Source organism: Ambystoma mexicanum, chromosome 8 (genome assembly GCF_040938575.1).
Source record: "Ambystoma mexicanum isolate Mex_15411 chromosome 8, UKY_AmexF1_1, whole genome shotgun sequence".
Classification (NCBI taxonomy): domain Eukaryota; kingdom Metazoa; phylum Chordata; class Amphibia; order Caudata; family Ambystomatidae; genus Ambystoma; species Ambystoma mexicanum.
Genome location: NC_090929.1, coordinates 1,014,053,303 through 1,014,070,759, shown reverse-complemented (window position 1 = coordinate 1,014,070,759; position 17,457 = coordinate 1,014,053,303). Strand labels below are relative to the sequence as shown.

At 52.5% G+C, this 17,457-nt stretch overlaps 1 protein-coding gene across 1 annotated transcript in view; it reads left to right on the top strand.

Annotated features, from left to right (window-relative positions):
• Nucleotides 1-3,638: 3,638 nt before the first annotated feature.
• The window catches only part of LDLRAD2 (low density lipoprotein receptor class A domain containing 2), a 405,458-nt gene continuing 391,639 nt past the window's right edge, over nt 3,639-17,457 (top strand). Inside the window, exon 1 of the mRNA XM_069610949.1 lies at nt 3,639-4,039. Within this exon, the coding sequence (XP_069467050.1) occupies nt 3,946-4,039 (94 nt within the window). The 5' untranslated portion in view covers nt 3,639-3,945. The remainder of the gene's footprint in view (nt 4,040-17,457) is intronic.

Below are 17,457 nucleotides of genomic sequence, written 5' to 3'. Positions count from 1 at the left end.
GCCGAGGATCGTCAAAACAAACTCTGAATCTTCCCCCAAATATCAGTTGAGACATTTGTCAAGCTGGTATGAAACAGCAACAAAGGAGGCTCCTCCATGGACCCTGCGTCCCAGGCATATACAAATCAATCCTCACACAAGGAACACCCATGGAATACTACAGAAACCTATTCAACCAATCGCTTTCAACTGGGAAAGTACTGAGATAATTCAAATCGGCATACATAAATACGCTTCTCCAGGACACAGCAGGCAACGTGGAAGACCTCTCCGACTATAGACCAATCTCAAGCATACCCTACGCAGTGAAACTACTCGAAACCTATGTCTATAGAATAACACAATACATAGAAGAACACCTACAGCTGGAGCAAGCACAAATAGGCTTCAGACCAATGAGAGGAATGGAAATAGCACTGTTCTCAATCTGGGACGAACTAAAGGCCAATGCAGACTCAGACACAAACGCAGCTCTTATACTCTTGCATCTCTCCGAAGCATTTGAACAGTCAATCATGACATCCTCATCAGGAGATTGGATGATATATGAATCAACGACCCATCCTTACTCTGGATTAAATCTTTCCTAACAAATAGAACAGAAACAGTCTGGATCAAACCTCTGAAATCCACGCCAAGGGAATCCACCTGTGGAGTACCACAAGGATCCTCCCTATCGCCACTATATATCTAACTTCGCTAATCAAGCACATCAAGAGACACAGCCTTGCATGATACAACTACACTGACGACACACAGATCATCTACAAAGTACAAGACACACAGGAAGAAAACAACGCTGGAAAGTTGCCTACAAGAACTCTACGGCTGGATGAACACAAACAGCCGCAAACTCAATACGGGCAAAACAGAAATAATAGTCATATCCAAAAACAGGGAAAACAACCACTACATTTCATAGCCAACAGAACTATGAACAGCACCGACACCATCAATGATAGTAAAAAATCTTGGGGTCCTGATGGGCAACGGACTAACACTTGAGCCTCAAGTAAACGCTATAATCAAGAAATGTTTCTTCCTCCTGCACACAGTAAAAGGGATCCTACCATTCCTCTCCTTCACCTAAATATCACTCACCATCATCGCACTCATCATGTCCAGAGTAGACTAAGCCAACAGCCTATACCTAGTAATGCCGAAACTTCAGCATATCCAAAACGCAGGGGCCAGACTGCTGCTCAAACTACCACAAAGAGAACACATTACCCCAGCCCAGAAAATGCTATGCTGGCTACCGATAAACAGTGGCGTCGCTAGGGGGTTTGGGGGGGGGGGCGCCCGGGCCTCCCCTCTGAAATTCTGGGCCCCCCTTGTACCCTCCTACCTCATCTGGGAGATTACTAATTCAAGACTCCCCTCCCAAATTCTTTGCGACTCTTAGACTGTGAGCACAGTGGCTTTCGAACAGCAATTCGGTTGCTTTAGAAAAGATTACAATAATCCAACCTCTTTAACAATGTGGTTAAAATAAAGGTTATAGGACCCACTAGTGTTGTTTACTGCAATCTCATGCTGCCAGTTATATATCATTTTAATGTTTTCATTAGTTTTAATAGCATAAGACACAGTTTTTAACACTAAAAGCAAGCATAAACTCCTCCAAAAGTACAAATGTAGCCAAGAGCAGCCCCTCCAATCAAAATGTAGCGCACAAAACCACTAATAATGGGTCATTAGTGACTTGGTAGTTTAGTGGCTACATTCTGATGGGAGGGGAGATGCACAAAAGGGGTGTGGTAGTTGGTGTGCACAAAAGATTATCTGCAGGAGTGCTTCTGATGTGACACATTGCCCTGTTATAGGCGCCCTCCTCTCTGTGCCCCCCCATGTTTTGTCTGTGGACCCCTCTGTGCCCCTCCTAAATTTGATTCCTGGTGACGCCACTGCTGATAAAACAACGAAATAAAGTTCAAAACGATGTGCATAATGCATAGAGCAATCCACGACCAAGGGGAGGAATTCCTAAATGAGAAAATAATCTACTGCCCAGCAAGACCATTCAGATCAAGCAACAACATTCGCCTACAACCAAAACCATACAATAAAAGAACATTTGGTGGATCATCTTTCTCTCACCTGGCTCCAAAAACCTGGATTAACCTTCTAAAAAACATACGCAACTCAAGGGATCACATGGAATTCAGAAAAATACTCAAATCATGGCTCTTCAACCCCAAACCAGAAGGAAACGACTACGAAACATAGACCCATCTGGAAACAGGAAGCCCAGGAAGAGACTCATAATACCTAAATTAATCATCTCTAACCGGAGGGGAGGAGGCCCAGTCCATTCATGTCTACACAGAATTAGCTTATAGAGGAAAACCACTGTAGGTAAAGAACCCCACTAGATGGCCACTAGATGGCCTGGGAAGGACCGTAATAATCTCCCAATCTCCCAACCTAACCATCCGACCCCAGGGCCAGAGCAACACGCCTCCATCACCCATGTCCACATGCCACTAGAATTCTACAGAGGAAACCTACCACTCTGCAACAGTCGTGCCAACTAGGCTGCCAAACAAGATCAAAAACAGAATATGGTCATAGATGTTGACCGCAGAAACCCAAAGAGGTAAGGCAAACCCTGATAACCCAACACTAAAACCTCAATTTTCCACATACACTTATACAGAAACTCACACAACCACCTCTGTGCACAGCAATCCGCACGTACTTCACCACACTGCAACAACATACAAAAAACATATAACCTGGCACAACAGCACATGGGAATCGCACCGACCCGGAAATCGCACCTAAGCTCAGCGAACGGTGAACACCGAACTGAAGCTGCCAACAGCACACCCCCAACTCTCACTTTTCTAGTCCCACTATACCATAATGACTCCCCCGTCCCACCCACCACACACCCACCTGCTGTTTTCACTTTCATAACCAGAAGAGCGCCCGGGGACCACTCCGGTGGTGACAGTGTGCAATACAAAGTACCCTTTGAAAACATTTTTTGTAAATCAGCTCTGGGGTTTTCCACAAAGATGGAAATCTACGGACAAACTCTTGCCATTGAAAAAGAAAAAAAGGTAGATCATGAGGAGCATCTTTGTTAGCGCTACTTTTAAGCACCTTTAAAGAGTGATGGTCTTACACCCAAAGGAATGCTGCAGCCCTCGCCATTCAACATGTGACAGAAGTGCCATTTTCCGAGTATGTGGCAAGTCATCCCATCTGCATACTGGGCCGAAACCATTGCCGTATTTTGGAACGTTGTCCGTCACACACACAAAATGAGGGCTTGCTCTATAAGTCAGCCTTGTGAGACGGCAGATGTTCAGACTTTATTGCGCCTGTGCATTGTCTGCAATACTTTGTGACTTTGAAATAGATGCATGCATCGTTACAATCGTATTGTACTGGTAGGATGGTGGCTGTGAATCGATGTCAGCAGAGGTCAAGCCCTCCATGTTTTCGAAGAACTCACCAAACACCCGATTGGGCGGTGATGCTCGCCAGTAGTTGTGGCTATTGGTGGCATACACACTTTTCTTTAAGCTGGTATTCCTTTGCTCTATTAAACACTCATAGTATCCATGACTACCCCAGAACAGAAGCCGAGACCATAGAGAATGAGCGGAGGTTGTGAACCACAGAAAAAAAACCACTTTAAAGATTCATTGTCCCTATGGGGCGGGGAGGGGTCGCCTCTCGCGCTCTCATACCCATCCACGTCTGGTGCCCCCACATGATGGGCAGTGTGGGACGCTCGCCTCCTTTGTACCTCTCTTTCGCTTCCGCAGAGGGGGTAAGTAATCAGAGGCTCGCTGACGAAAGCAGTGGAGTCGTCGTGTTATCCCAGTGGCACAGCTGTTACCTTTCTCAGCAGCCCACCCTCCCGTGGCCCCGCAGGCTCCGAGAGCTCAGGAGACCGAGGCAGCAGCGCGCACAGAGAGGAATGCCAAGATGGGCAAAAACAAGGGGACAACTTTACTGCTCCTGTCAAAAATGTTTGCTCTGCTGTACTTGTTGACAGGGGAGGTCCACGCCATAGAAACAGGTACGTCTCGGCGCCAGGGCCCGTTTACAGCTGCGCAACTCTTCTCCAACAGGCTGCTACTTACTGTAATCCCTATCCACTTGACTGGAAACGGAAGTGTGCGTGCCGGTGGCCACGCATGGAAAGGGGGCACGCGCGCAAATTACTTGTTCCGGGAACTCTTCCACGGAAATAGAAAGACGATATTCAAACATGTATATGTGCTGGGTGGTGGAGGACGGTTTGTACTAGGGCCTTGTTAGACCGAGGTAAACTCGTGTTTTCTGGCCGTGTCAACTGCCAGACCAGTATAGACAGCCTCATATAAACACCACCGTTTTAATATTGCTGCTATTGTTTGGAAGGGAATTATTAAAAAATAATTATTTTGTATGTGTTTCGTAATGCAACGTGTCGACCGCCTGACGTGAAAACGTTTTGAAATTTACGATTAACGATTGAGGACTTTTACGGATAGTCCTAGTTAAATTAATGTATGATTACTGCGTGAGTGTAGACTAGCAGGTTGGACTCAATTTTTCAATCAGTATCAGTGGCGCAATGAATGGCCATTGGGAAGATCGGGGTTTAGCCTGTTCCCCTACCCACCCCCATGATATTTTGGGTTATTTTGACTTGACCTGGCTGAACTACAGACGAGTGGCAGGACAGGACACAGACAATAGTGCCCGCGGTGCGGTTGCACAGTTAGCAAAGACCCGGCAATTACTAATGTAAAACGGTGCATGATTGCCACCTGCATTCTTATGCATTATTTTTTGGCAATTGAAATTGTGATGGGGTTAGTACTTGCATGTCAAGGGTGTCATTGGAAGGGTAGGGCGGGGCAGGAGATAGCTGATTCTCACAGCAGTTCTTAAGTGTGTGGTTTCAGACTTGGAGAGAACTGACTGCTTGTAACATTGAAGCTGAACCAAAATAGTTCATTAGAATGTGAAAAGAAGTTCGATGCCCCCATGCAACCAAGTTTGTCCTTCTCCCACAGCCTCTGATGTTACCACCACTTCCAACATTTGAAGGGTTAGCCCCCTGAAATTTCAGTTTAAGTGCACCCCTGATCAGTATGTGCAGTGAAGAGCTCAATTCACAAAATGTCAGACAAATTAATGGGAAGAAAGAGTCGTATCAGCCCCATCGATCCTACCCATGTGCCCTCTGATTTAAACACCTGCAGATTCATATTTTGTAACTAGTTGGCCCATCAGAATTGGAGGCCTTTGCCCATCAGAAAAGGCTATGCCACGTTGCCCAATGTCGCTTCTGCAGGAGATTCTGAATATGCCAGTGTTATAAACATATTGTATTATTAATATTATAATACAACCATATTACAATTATATTTCTTGAAGTTCCTCACGCTTGAGATTCTGAATACTCCATTGCTTTAAAAAGATTGTTTTATTTGTATAATATCAAACATATTGCAATGATATTTTCTTGAAGTCAATGTCCTTACAATCCTGTCGGCTTGACGTCACAATTGTCTGATGAAATTAGATTCCTGTGTAGGTTATGGCGGTGAGCAACCGCTTGTTCACAGGAAGAACACTTTTAAGGTTCACAGGAAGAACACTTTTAAGTGGCAGGGTTGGAGGTCTGGGAGACCCATACTATGCACTGAGAAAAAAGTTAAAGCACCAAAAGACCAGCCATTATCATGTTGGTATTCTCTATAAGAGTATAACCCAATCCAGTACGTTTTAAGGATATTATAAATCACCTTGGAGCGTTGTGCCTTAATAAGGCACTTGATGTCCTCCTTTAGATGTCCCAAAATGTACTAGTAAGCTTTAATTATGCTTTTAATGTGCAGTTGGATGGGACACTTGAGCACATTATTCTGTATATCACCCACGGTTTAATAGTATGCTACACTTTTTAATGTATAATCATTATTATAATTATTCCCATTATTCTTATGCCCATTTTAATTATTCATCTAATGCCCAAAGCTTATTTTGTCCCATCACAGTCTGCTTTTTAAAGACACCCACAGGAACATCTGATACTTCCCTATACGCTTGTGGGACACTACAACCTTTTTGTAACTTCATTATGCCAATTCACTGCTTCAAAAAGAGGAGACCTGTTGTCGTTTTGGTATCATGTAATGTACACCTTCAAGTTCCTTTCAAGGATATTATAAGTCCCCTTTGGAGTTCCCCCTTTGAGTGTCTGTTTTCCCCGAGAGGCGTTGGGCGGTTTGTCCACTGCACTGCAATCCTCGGGGGGCTTGCTTTTCAGAGGCCTTTACTGGTGATATGGCAACTGTGTAGCGTGCCAAGGTATGCTTCCTTGGTACCCATTTATGTGCGGTGGCTGAGTGTGTATAGCTGCCTGTACTTGGATCCCTTCCCGTCGTTTCATGGGAAGGACAGGTTTTTGGCATATCCTGTGCCCTCGAGGGACAGAGTCAGCCCTGCACCACCTGCCTTTCCCTTTCTAGGGCTGACTGCTGAAGTAGATAGTCAAAGCTGGTTTCAGACCAACAGCACAAAGGTCTTCGTGAAAAAGTGCACATTTGTGTTATAAGCACAAAAAACAGATCCTGCAGCAACGATACCTCCATTAGACTAACATGTTTTGTCTGCTAGCTTTTAAGACCATCTATGTCCCTTTCTTGAGCAGTTGGAACACAATTGAAACATCACCTTGATGTTTATAGGGAAGGGCTGCCTGATTGTATTTGAGTGTATGTGTGTGAAAGCCAAGGATGCGTTTGGTGAACAAAGGCAAGCGTAGACATTTTCAGTTTTTTGTAATCATGTTGCTGTTATTTTATGCTATGGAACGTTGAAGTGAAAGTATAGTAAATACAGGAATTCTCTTTGAACTGTGTTTGATGCATTCATTCTAATTGCATTTTACAAAGAGAGAAACACGTAGGGTTAGTGAAGAAAGGAACGCAGCATTTGAATATAAAAAATGAACTATTCATTGCAGAACACTAACAAATTAGAGCAAAGTACTTATTTCGCATACGGTGCCAATGATACTACTACAAATTAATACGACTAACAATGTTTAGATGGGTTTTCTGATATAGAAGCTGTTAATAGTATTGAACGTCAAGTTACTCATTCTACAATAGCGTTATATACAAGGCAAAGTAGAGTGGCCTTGTCCCAAGTCAACTATCTGGCTTGTAGTTCACACGTCGATCTCCACAGCAAGAGCATTAACTAACTTTGCAGAGCACATCATTTTTTGTCTCCCAAAGTATTTTTTACTCCGGATTACCTTTTCTGATTGGTGACTGCTTTGCCATCTTTAGCCTACATTATGAGGACCCCCCCATTTTTAGGCACTTCATAGCAGCTGATATCTGAACAAATGATGCATATGCAACCGACTTGACATAATATCCTGCTTACTCTGACTTTCTCTTGTTCCCGTGCAACCCTTTAAAGTGGCCTTAGGTGGGACGCATGTTATAGTATCAAGAAACAAAACATGCATACATATTACAAACTTAGGTGAACCTATATTGGCTTAAATTAAATGTTTTCAACTTAAATAGAACCGGATACAGCATTACATTACATTACAGTGCAAGCCCACGAGTAGATTTCCTTTTTGTCTAAAGGTCGGTAAACATCTTTGTGGGTTCAGCAGCTGCTGTTGAAATATGTATACAACACACAAGTTACATGTTCAGATTCTGCAGGTAGAATCAGCCTTTCTTCCTTGTGTGCTTCACAAAAGCAGTACCAGTGAGTTGGTAAAATGTGTATTGTTGAGTTGGGGTCATACTATCAAGTTATATTTACAGCCTAAGCAAGAGGGTCACTCAAAACAGAAAGCAGTATGTAAATATTATCATGAGTGTGCAAAGGCCCTGGATTTTTTTTTTACACAAAGTGGCCCCAGATAAATACTGTAATTCTTTTGACCAGTGCTTAAACCTGCATTTTCAAAATGGCAAAGCTTGATGTGACTGGCTCTTCCCCACCCCTACTGGCGCTTTGATGACGCCGACCTACTGTGAAATCATCCCACTTTCCCTCTGTCCAGTCTTTCACCACAATGACAATGAGAGTAGGGGCAGCACTAACACATTACATTCACACATGAACACTTTTAAGGCGTTTCCTGTATTCAGTTGCACAACAGAGAAGAGTGTAATGTGCCCACAGTCACACACCATCAGCGACCAATGGAGTGAGACCAGGACGTGTGAAATGTGGGTGTGCTCCAAAAAAAACGAATGAGAAAAAAACGAGGTGGTCGAATTTTAGCGAGAATTTCGCACATTGTTATAAAAAAATAGATGGGGGGGGGTAAGGGTATAATTTATGGTTGGGGGAAAGTGGGAGTTGCGGGAAGCGGGGGAGGTCTTCCCAGCATTGAAAAAAGTGCAAAAAGCCAAACATGATTTTTTTGTAATTCGACCCAAACAAACTCGCAGGCCGATTCATGGAATAATTAGCGCGGCGCAAGTGGGCAAAAACGTGCGAATCGCAGTGGAATAGCGAAAATCGCAGTGCAAGTGCGAAAATCGCACGAAAAGCAGCGCACGTCGATTCATGGAAGGCCGTGCGCGAGAAAACCAGCGGATGTGCGATAAAAAAGTGCGCGGCGCACGTTGGCGCACAGGCCATCTAACAGCGTGCGCCAGGTCACAGCGAAAATCGCACAGGCCACAGCGAAATTCGCACATAGCGCGGCGCACGCAACAAAAGTAGGCGGAACACGGGCGTAACACTCGGAATGGGGAACAACTTGCCAAAACGTGGGCGTCACGGGGGAAGTACAGGGCACAAGTGCGCGGAACGCCCACACGCTCGCCTACAACACGTATTCATGGAATAGAATAGGTGAAAAAAGCGCACGCTCAAACCAGCGCACAGGCACAAACACGACCGCCACAAGAAAGCAGGTGGTAGCGTCTCTGCGGCTGTAAGAAATGTGCACCAAAAGGTGCGCCAACAAATAGCACCTATATACTGCCATGATGAATGTCCCATACTGTGGCCCTCCAGGAAAAATTACGTGCAAACGGGTACCCACAAACACGGACACCCGCTGACAAAAAATACGTGTGCGTGTATACCGGGGTGCACGGGAAGTCTCACACGCGATTTGCAGGGTACATGCATCACAGGGGTTCGCGTGAAGTTATTCACGCGATCGGGCCTGGGGGAGCCTGCTACGTGTATTTCAGGGGTTCGCGTGAAGTTTCACACGCGATCGGGCCTGGGGGAGCGGGCTACGTGTATTACAGGGGTTCGCGTGAAGTTCCTCACGCGATCGGGCCTGGGGGAGCGTGCTACGTGTATTTCAGGGGTTCGCGTGAAGTTTCACACGCGATCGGGCCTGGGGGAGCAGGCTACGTGTATTACAGGGGTTCGCGTGAAGTTCCTCACGCGCTCGGGCCTGGGGGAGCGGGCTACGTGTATTACAGGGGTTCGCGTGAAGTTCCTCACGCGATCGGGCCTGGGGGAGCGGGCTACGTGTATTCCAGGGGTGCGCGGGAAGTTCCACACGCGAATAGCCTGGGCGCGTGTATTTGAGGGGTGCGCGGGAAGTTCCACACGCGAATAGCCTGGGTGCGTGTATTTGAGGGGTGCGCGGGAAGTTCCACACGCGAATAGCCTGGGCGCGTGTATTTCAGGGGTGCGCGGGAAGTTCCACACGCGAATAGCCCGGGCGCGTGTATTTCAGGGGTGCGCGGGGAGTTTCACACGCGAATAGCCTGGGCGCGTGTATTTCAGGGGTGCGCGGGAAGTTCCACACGCGAATAGCCTGGGCGCGTGTATTTCAGGGGTGCGCGGGAAGTTCCACACGCGAATAGCCTGTGCGCGTGTATTTCAGGGGTGCGCGGGAAGTTCCACACGCGAATAGCCTGGGGGCGCGTGTATTTCAGGGGTGCGCGGGGAGTTCCACACGCGAATAGCCTGGGTGCGTGTATTTCAGGGGTGCGCGGGAAGTTCCACACGCGAATAGCCTGGACGCGTGTATTTCAGGGGTGCGCGGGGAGTTCCACACGCGAATAGGCTGGGCGCGTGTATTTCAGGGGTGCGCGGGAAGTTCCACACGCGAATAGCCTGGGCGCGTGTATTTCAGGGGTGCGCGGGAAGTTCCACAGGCGAATAGCCTGGGCGCGTGTATTTCAGGGGTGCGCGGGAAGTTCCACACGCGAATAGCCTGGGCGCGTGTATTTCAGGGGTGCGCGGGAAGTTCCACACGCGAATAGCCTGGGCGCGTGTATTTCAGGGGTGCGCGGGAAGTTTTACACGCGATTTCTGCACGGTACGTGTATTTCAGGGGTGCCGGGGAGTCCCACATGTGATTTGACAGTGTGGGTCCTCCCAGGTGTACCCTGTACACCCTCCACGGCCCCTGCAGGCAGCCCACACCACAGGGGACTACCCTGCATCCCTGGTCATGTCCCGCAGGCAGCCCACCCAACATGGGCATGCCCCCCAGCAAAGGCACATGTCTCCTTGAACTAATGAACACCAACTCATGTCCCCTTGCACCCCCAGCCCCCAGCACTGTGGGGCACCTGCCAGCAGGCCCCCACTCATGTCTACCACCACCCCCACACCCCAGCAGTGCAGGGGCACCCTCCACCAGGCCCCCACTCATGTCTACCACCACCCCCACCCCCCCAGCCACCAGGGGCACCCTCCACCAGGCCCCCACCCATGTCTCCCACCACCCCCACACCCCAGCCACCAGGGGCACCCTCCACCAGGCCCCCACTCATGTCTCACACCACCCCCACACCCCAGCAGTGCAGGGGCACCCTCCACCAGGCCCCCACTCATGTCTCCCACCACCCCCACACCCCAGCAGTGCAGGGGCACCCTCCACCAGGCCCCCACTCATGTCTACCACCACCCCCACCCCCCCAGCCACCAGGGGCAGCCGCCACCAGGCCCCCACCCATGTCTCCCACCACCCCCACACCCCAGCCACCAGGGGCACCCTCCACCAGGCCCCCACTCATGTCTCACACCACCCCCACACCCCAGCAGTGCAGGGGCACCCTCCACCAGGCCCCCACTCATGTCTCCCACCACCCCCACACCCCAGCAATGCAGGGGCACCCTCCACCAGGCCCCCACTCATGTCTCCCACCACCCCCACACCCCAGCAGTGCAGGGGCACCCTCCACCAGGCCCCCACTCATGCCTACCACCACCCCCACCCCCCAGGGGCACCCTCCACCAGGCCCCCACCCATGTCTCCCACCACCCCCACACCCCAGCCACCAGGGGCACCCTCCACCAGGCCCCCACTCATGTCTCACACCACCCCCACACCCCAGCAGTGCAGGGGCACCCTCCACCAGGCCCCCACTCATGTCTCCCACCACCCCCACACCCCAGCAGTGCAGGGGCACCCTCCACCAGGCCCCCACTCATGTCTACCACCACCCCCACCCCCCCAGCCACCAGGGGCAACCTCCACCAGGCCCCCACCCATGTCTCCCACCACCCCCACACCCCAGCAGTGCAGGGGCACCCTCCACCAGGCCCCCACTCATGTCTACCACCACCCCCACCCCCCCAGCCACCAGGGGCAGCCTCCACCAGGCCCCCACCCATGTCTCCCACCACCCCCACACCCCAGCCACCAGGGGCACCCTCCACCAGGCCCCCACACATGTCTCCCACCACCCCCACACCCCAGTCACCAGGGGCAGCCTCCACCAGGCCCCCACCCATGTCTCCCACCACCCCCACACCCCAGCAGTGCAGGGGCACCCTCCACCAGGCCCTCACTCATGTCTACCACCACCCCCACCCCCCAGCCACCAGGGGCAGCCTCCACCAGGCCCCCACCCATGTCTCCCACCACCCCACACCCCAGTCACCAGGGGCACCCTCCACCAGGCCCCCACTCATGTCTCCCACCACCCCCACACCCCAGCAGTGCAGGGGCACCCTCCACCAGGCCCCCACTCATGTCTCCCACCACCCCCACACCCCAGCAGTGCAGGGGCACCCTCCACCAGGCCCCCACTCATGTCTCCCACCACCCCCACACCCCAGCAGTGCAGGGGCACCCTCCACCAGGCCCCCACTCATGCCTACCACCACCCCCACCCCCCAGCCACCAGGGGCACCCTCCACCAGGCCCCCACCCATGTCTCCCACCACCCCCACACCCCAGCCACCAGGGGCACCCTCCACCAGGCCCCCACTCATGTCTCACACCACCCCCACACCCCAGCAGTGCAGGGGAACCCTCCACCAGGCCCCCACTCATGTCTCCCACCACCCCCACACCTCAGCAGTGCAGGGGCACCCTCCACCAGGCCCCCACACATGTCTCCCACCACCCCCACACCCCAGCAGTGCAGGGGCACCCTCCACCAGGCCCCCACTCATGTCTCCCACCACCCCCACACCCCAGCAGTGCAGGGGCACCCTCCACCAGGCCCCCACTCATGTCTACCACCACCCCCACCCCCCCAGCCACCAGGGGCACCCTCCACCAGGCCCCCACCCATGTCTCCCACCACCCCCACACCCCAGCCACCAGGGGCACCCTCCACCAGGCCCCCACTCATGTCTCACACCACCCCCACACCCCAGCAGTGCAGGGGCACCCTCCACCAGGCCCCCACTCATGTCTCCCACCACCCCCACACCCCAGCAGTGCAGGGGCACCCTCCACCAGGCCCCCACTCATGTCTACCACCACCCCCATCCCCCCAGCCACCAGGGGCAGCCTCCACCAGGCCCCCACCCATGTCTCCCACCACCCCCACACCCCAGCAGTGCGGGGGCACCCTCCACCAGGCCCCCACTCATGTCTACCACCACCCCCACCCCCCCAGCCACCAGGGGCAGCCTCCACCAGGCCCCCACCCATGTCTCCCACCACCCCCACACCCCAGCCACCAGGGGCACCCTCCACCAGGCCCCCACTCATGTCTCCCACCACCCCCACACCCCAGTCACCAGGGGCAGCCTCCACCAGGCCCCCACCCATGTCCCCCTGCCCCCAGGTCCTGACAATACACAATCATGGCAGTAATGGGCAGCATACCCAGCACAAACACCCAGGCAAGGATTGCATCCACCCACATAGTGAATGCAATTACATGACACAACCCCAATGGCAAGTATGTAAATGAACACATGTCCGTCACACACACATACACAATGGCTGCAAGTGAATGTCAAAACCCATATCATGACATGTATGAAACCAAAGACAAAATAACACAAGTGGAAGTAAAAATAAAAAATGCATTAAAGATTAAAAATAAGTAAACAAATCAAACATACAACTATGTGGATAACAAAATAAATGGTCCATGTTGGAGAACAAAAGTAAAAATCAAAAAACGAAAAAGGAATACAAAAACAAATGTTGACCAAAGCAATATCAAGTAGAAGCAAAAGAATGAAAAACCATTTCCACATGGTGAACACAATAATGAAAAAAAGAAAATGTTCCTTCAAAAAACAAACTAAATACAGGAATGTACCAGGGTCCATGAGCCCAACACCATAAAGGAAACCTACTACTACCTAATGAAAAAAATATATACAAAAAAGTGGCCATTGTCCGAGCGGTCCAAAATAATAAAAACAAATAAAGGAAACATAACACTAACTAACTATATAACTATATACAAAGGCAGCGGGCAAGTCCTGCGGCTCACTTGTTGATGTTGCTGGCCAGGGCATCATCGAACTCCATGTCGATGTCCTGGAGGCGGGACTCTGTCCTGGCCCCGAGGTCTCGCAGGGATAACCCCATGTTCAGCTCAAACTCCCTGCGAGCTTCCTCGAGGCACTCAGCCCGCCTCAACGCCCGACGCATGGAGAACTCCGCCCTGACCATGGCGAGCCGCTCCTCTTCCGCCCGCTGCCGCTCCGCACCTATCCGCTGGACCAACTGCTCCCACACGGAAGACACCACCATCCCAGGGTTGCCCTGCCCTCCGGCCGATGCCTGCCCCTCTGATCTTGATGGCCCCGAGCCATGATGCCTCCCACGTCGAGCCCACTGCTGCCTCCGACGCCACTGCCTCTGCCAGCACGACGGCATCCAGGCTGATGGAAACCACCGACGCCGTCGTGCACGTGCCCTGCCTGATGATGCTGTCACATCTTCCACCTGCTGGGGTCCAGTTGCTGTGTTGTCCACCCCTGCTGGACCTCCGACTCCCAACTGTGGCAGGGATGGGATCCCCACCGAGCTGGCTGCATTGGTCGGGGCAGGTCCACAGGGGGCCCTGGTGGCATCTGGGCTGGAAGACGGCAAGGAGAACGACTGGTGGATAGCCTGCACAGAGGAGGAGAGGGCCGCCACATTGGCCAACACATGCAGGAAACCCCCGAACATGGCCGATCCCAATTGGGCCACGTCGGCACGGTGCACTTCGTGATGACTTGCGTGCTCCTCCCGGGAAGCACGCACGGCATCACGAATCACAGCCGTGCGCATCGCGACCCCAATCAGGACCTTCTCCGCATGGCCAGGGGTTCCCACGTCCGCAGGTGGAGGGGAGTCAGGTGACATGGACATCCCCTCTACCTGCGGACGGGCCTGGGACGGGGCATCCCTGCTGGTGCATGGTGGTGCACTCACAGGGTCAGGGACAGCGACATGCACAGGCCCCTCCACGGTGACCTGTGCTGCTTCCTGCCCCTGGCCCTGGACTGCACCACTTGCACCAGCAGGGATGCCCCCACCAGGCCCCATGTGTGCCCCAGTGGCGGCCTCCTCCTCCTCTGTGCAAACCACCAACCTGGATGGCTCCTCACCGTCTCCCACCGTAGCAGGCCCCTGTGGGGGCTCACCCACCCCTTCCGCTGCAGCCGTGGGGGCATCCCCGCCGCCTTGCTCCACAGCGCCGTCTCCGCCCTCTGCTTCACTAGCCGCTGCGTAGAGGGAGACAAAGAACACAAGCATCAGGGCACTGTACAATGGTCCCCTAGACAGGAAGCAATAGCAGATGAGCACCACTGTCAAAGTACACTTCCATCATGTCCCTCCACAACACATGGGTCAGTCCAGGCAAAACACACACAGTAACAGGCATGGTGCATGCCATGGACATTTCCATGAATGTCCAATGGACTCTTGAAACATTCAATGATATGTAACTCACATGCATCATGGCTCATGCCTATCACATGCACACACTTCACCTCAGTCACATCCATCTGGCCCCAAACACACCAAACACAGCGGATACAAGGGTAATTTGGCTGCTTCACTGAATCTGTGCATTGTCACACACATGTGTCATGCATCCATGGCATGCACAAGTCACAGACACGCAGGTCAGGCACACAGACATGGCTACCATATATGTACCTGGCATCAGCACCCATCCCTCACCCCCACCCATGTCCAGGTACAGAGACTGGCATGCTCTCATGTTCAAAATCTGCATAGGGCTCCCCATGCGGCATTTGAACACATGCAACAACCATGTGGGTCACACATCACTGGTCGCACATGCATTACCATGATGTCCCTGCACACATACATGCATACATGGCCTATGGCACACATACAGGCAAGTATCATAGAACCAGCACACCGCAACATGCCCTGTCTCACACAGTAATGCTTGGACACTTACTGCTCAACTCCAGACGGGCCTCCCTCTCAAGGATCTGGGCGTGGAGCGCTGGGCGTACGCGTTCCAGGACCCTCATCTGGATGGAACTCATGCGGCCCCGGCCCCCCTCCACGAGGCGCCGGGCCTTCACAAGGGTCCTGGACCTCAAGTCCTCCCAGCGCTTCTTGATCTTCAGGACGTCGCGGGTTGCCACCCCCTCCGCGTTGATGGCAACCACACAGTCGGCCCAGATCCTCTGCCGTCCTTCCTTGCTGGCGCGGGACGATCCAAAGAGGGCAGCATACTGCCCCAGGACATGCTCCACCAGGACACCAACTTCGGTGGCAGTGAAGCTGGTGCCCCTCTGCCCCTCTGGCCTGGGGTTGCCACTGGTGCCAGATGTGGAAGTGCCCGACATGGCAACCCCAGAGGCAGGTGTGGGTGGGCAACTGGGTCCTGGGGCTGGGCTGTGGAGCGATGTAATCCCAGTCGGGAGTCTTCAGTTCCAGCAGGGGTGGACACAGCAACTGGACCCCTGCAGATGGCTGATGTGCAGGCACCAAATGGCAGGGCACGGTGGCAGCAGGCAGGCAGGCAGCAGCAGATGGCACGTGGGAGGCTGCTCGGGGCACTGGGGGGCAGTAACTCGGCCTTCTGGGCAGGAGCGTGGTCTTCCGTGTGTTTTCGCGTGGCCAGCTTGATACGGAGTGATTTGGCACGTGAAAATCCTGCACGTCAGCGTGAAATCCGAGGAAAGGCCCTTAGCGCGTAAGCGTGTCAGCACGCATACGCGATTCTATTGGACCAGAGTCCCTCAGCGCGTAAGCGCGTCTGTGACGTGACCCGCACGTGGAAATACTGCACGTCAGAGTGTCATCGCGTGTAATTGGACAAAAGTGCGCGTACACGCGATTGGCCTATGTACGTGTATTTAATGGGTGCGCGGGCACTTACACACGCATGTACGTCAGCGAACCTGTATCCCGTGGTGCGTGTGAATTTCCACACGCTATTGGACTGGGAACTGGATTCCAGGGGTGCGCGGGTCACACGCTGTATCCCGTGGTGCGTGTGAATTTCCACACGCTATTGGACTGGGAACTGGATTCCAGGGGTGCGCGGGTCACACGCTCGCCTAGAACACGCGCAAAGCATAAATTTGCGCACTTTAACAATAACAAGCTCAGACGCCAGGATGAACATACCGTTCCTAGCAGCAGTGGCAGTGGGCTACCAAAGGAGGAGGAGGAGGATAGTCAGGGCCAGAATATTCACACCCAGAACCAGCCTTTTCGGGATGCCTGATGACCAGGTGTATGGGAGGTACAGGTTTCCACCACACATTATACTGGACCTGGTGAGTGAGTGGGAGGATGACCTCACATCACCCACCCTGTGCTCCCAAGCACTCAGCCCCCTGGAGAAGGTCCTCAATGTACTGGATCATTTCAGCGGACAAGTGCCATAGTGGGTGGGGTGTCACAGGCCACCCAGTCACGCTGCCTACACCAGGTCTTGAACATCATGACTGCACGCCCATCAGTCCGCAGGCACATATACCTGCCCAGAACACCTGCAGAAAGGCATGCTGCCGCCCTGGATTTTTACGGTGTGGCACGATTCCCCAAAGTGCTAGGTGCCATCGACTGCACCCATGTGGCTCTACGTCCCCCCAGGGCATCTGAGCACATCTATAGGAACCGCAAGCACTGGCATTCCATTAACGTGCAGGTAGCATGTAATGCCAAGGGAATCATCACCGCAGTATATGCCAACTATCCCGGCTCCACCCACGACAGCTTCATTTACCGAATGTCCACCCTAAGCCGGGACCTAGAAGCTGGGCGGCATGGCGATACATGGCTGCTTGGTGAGT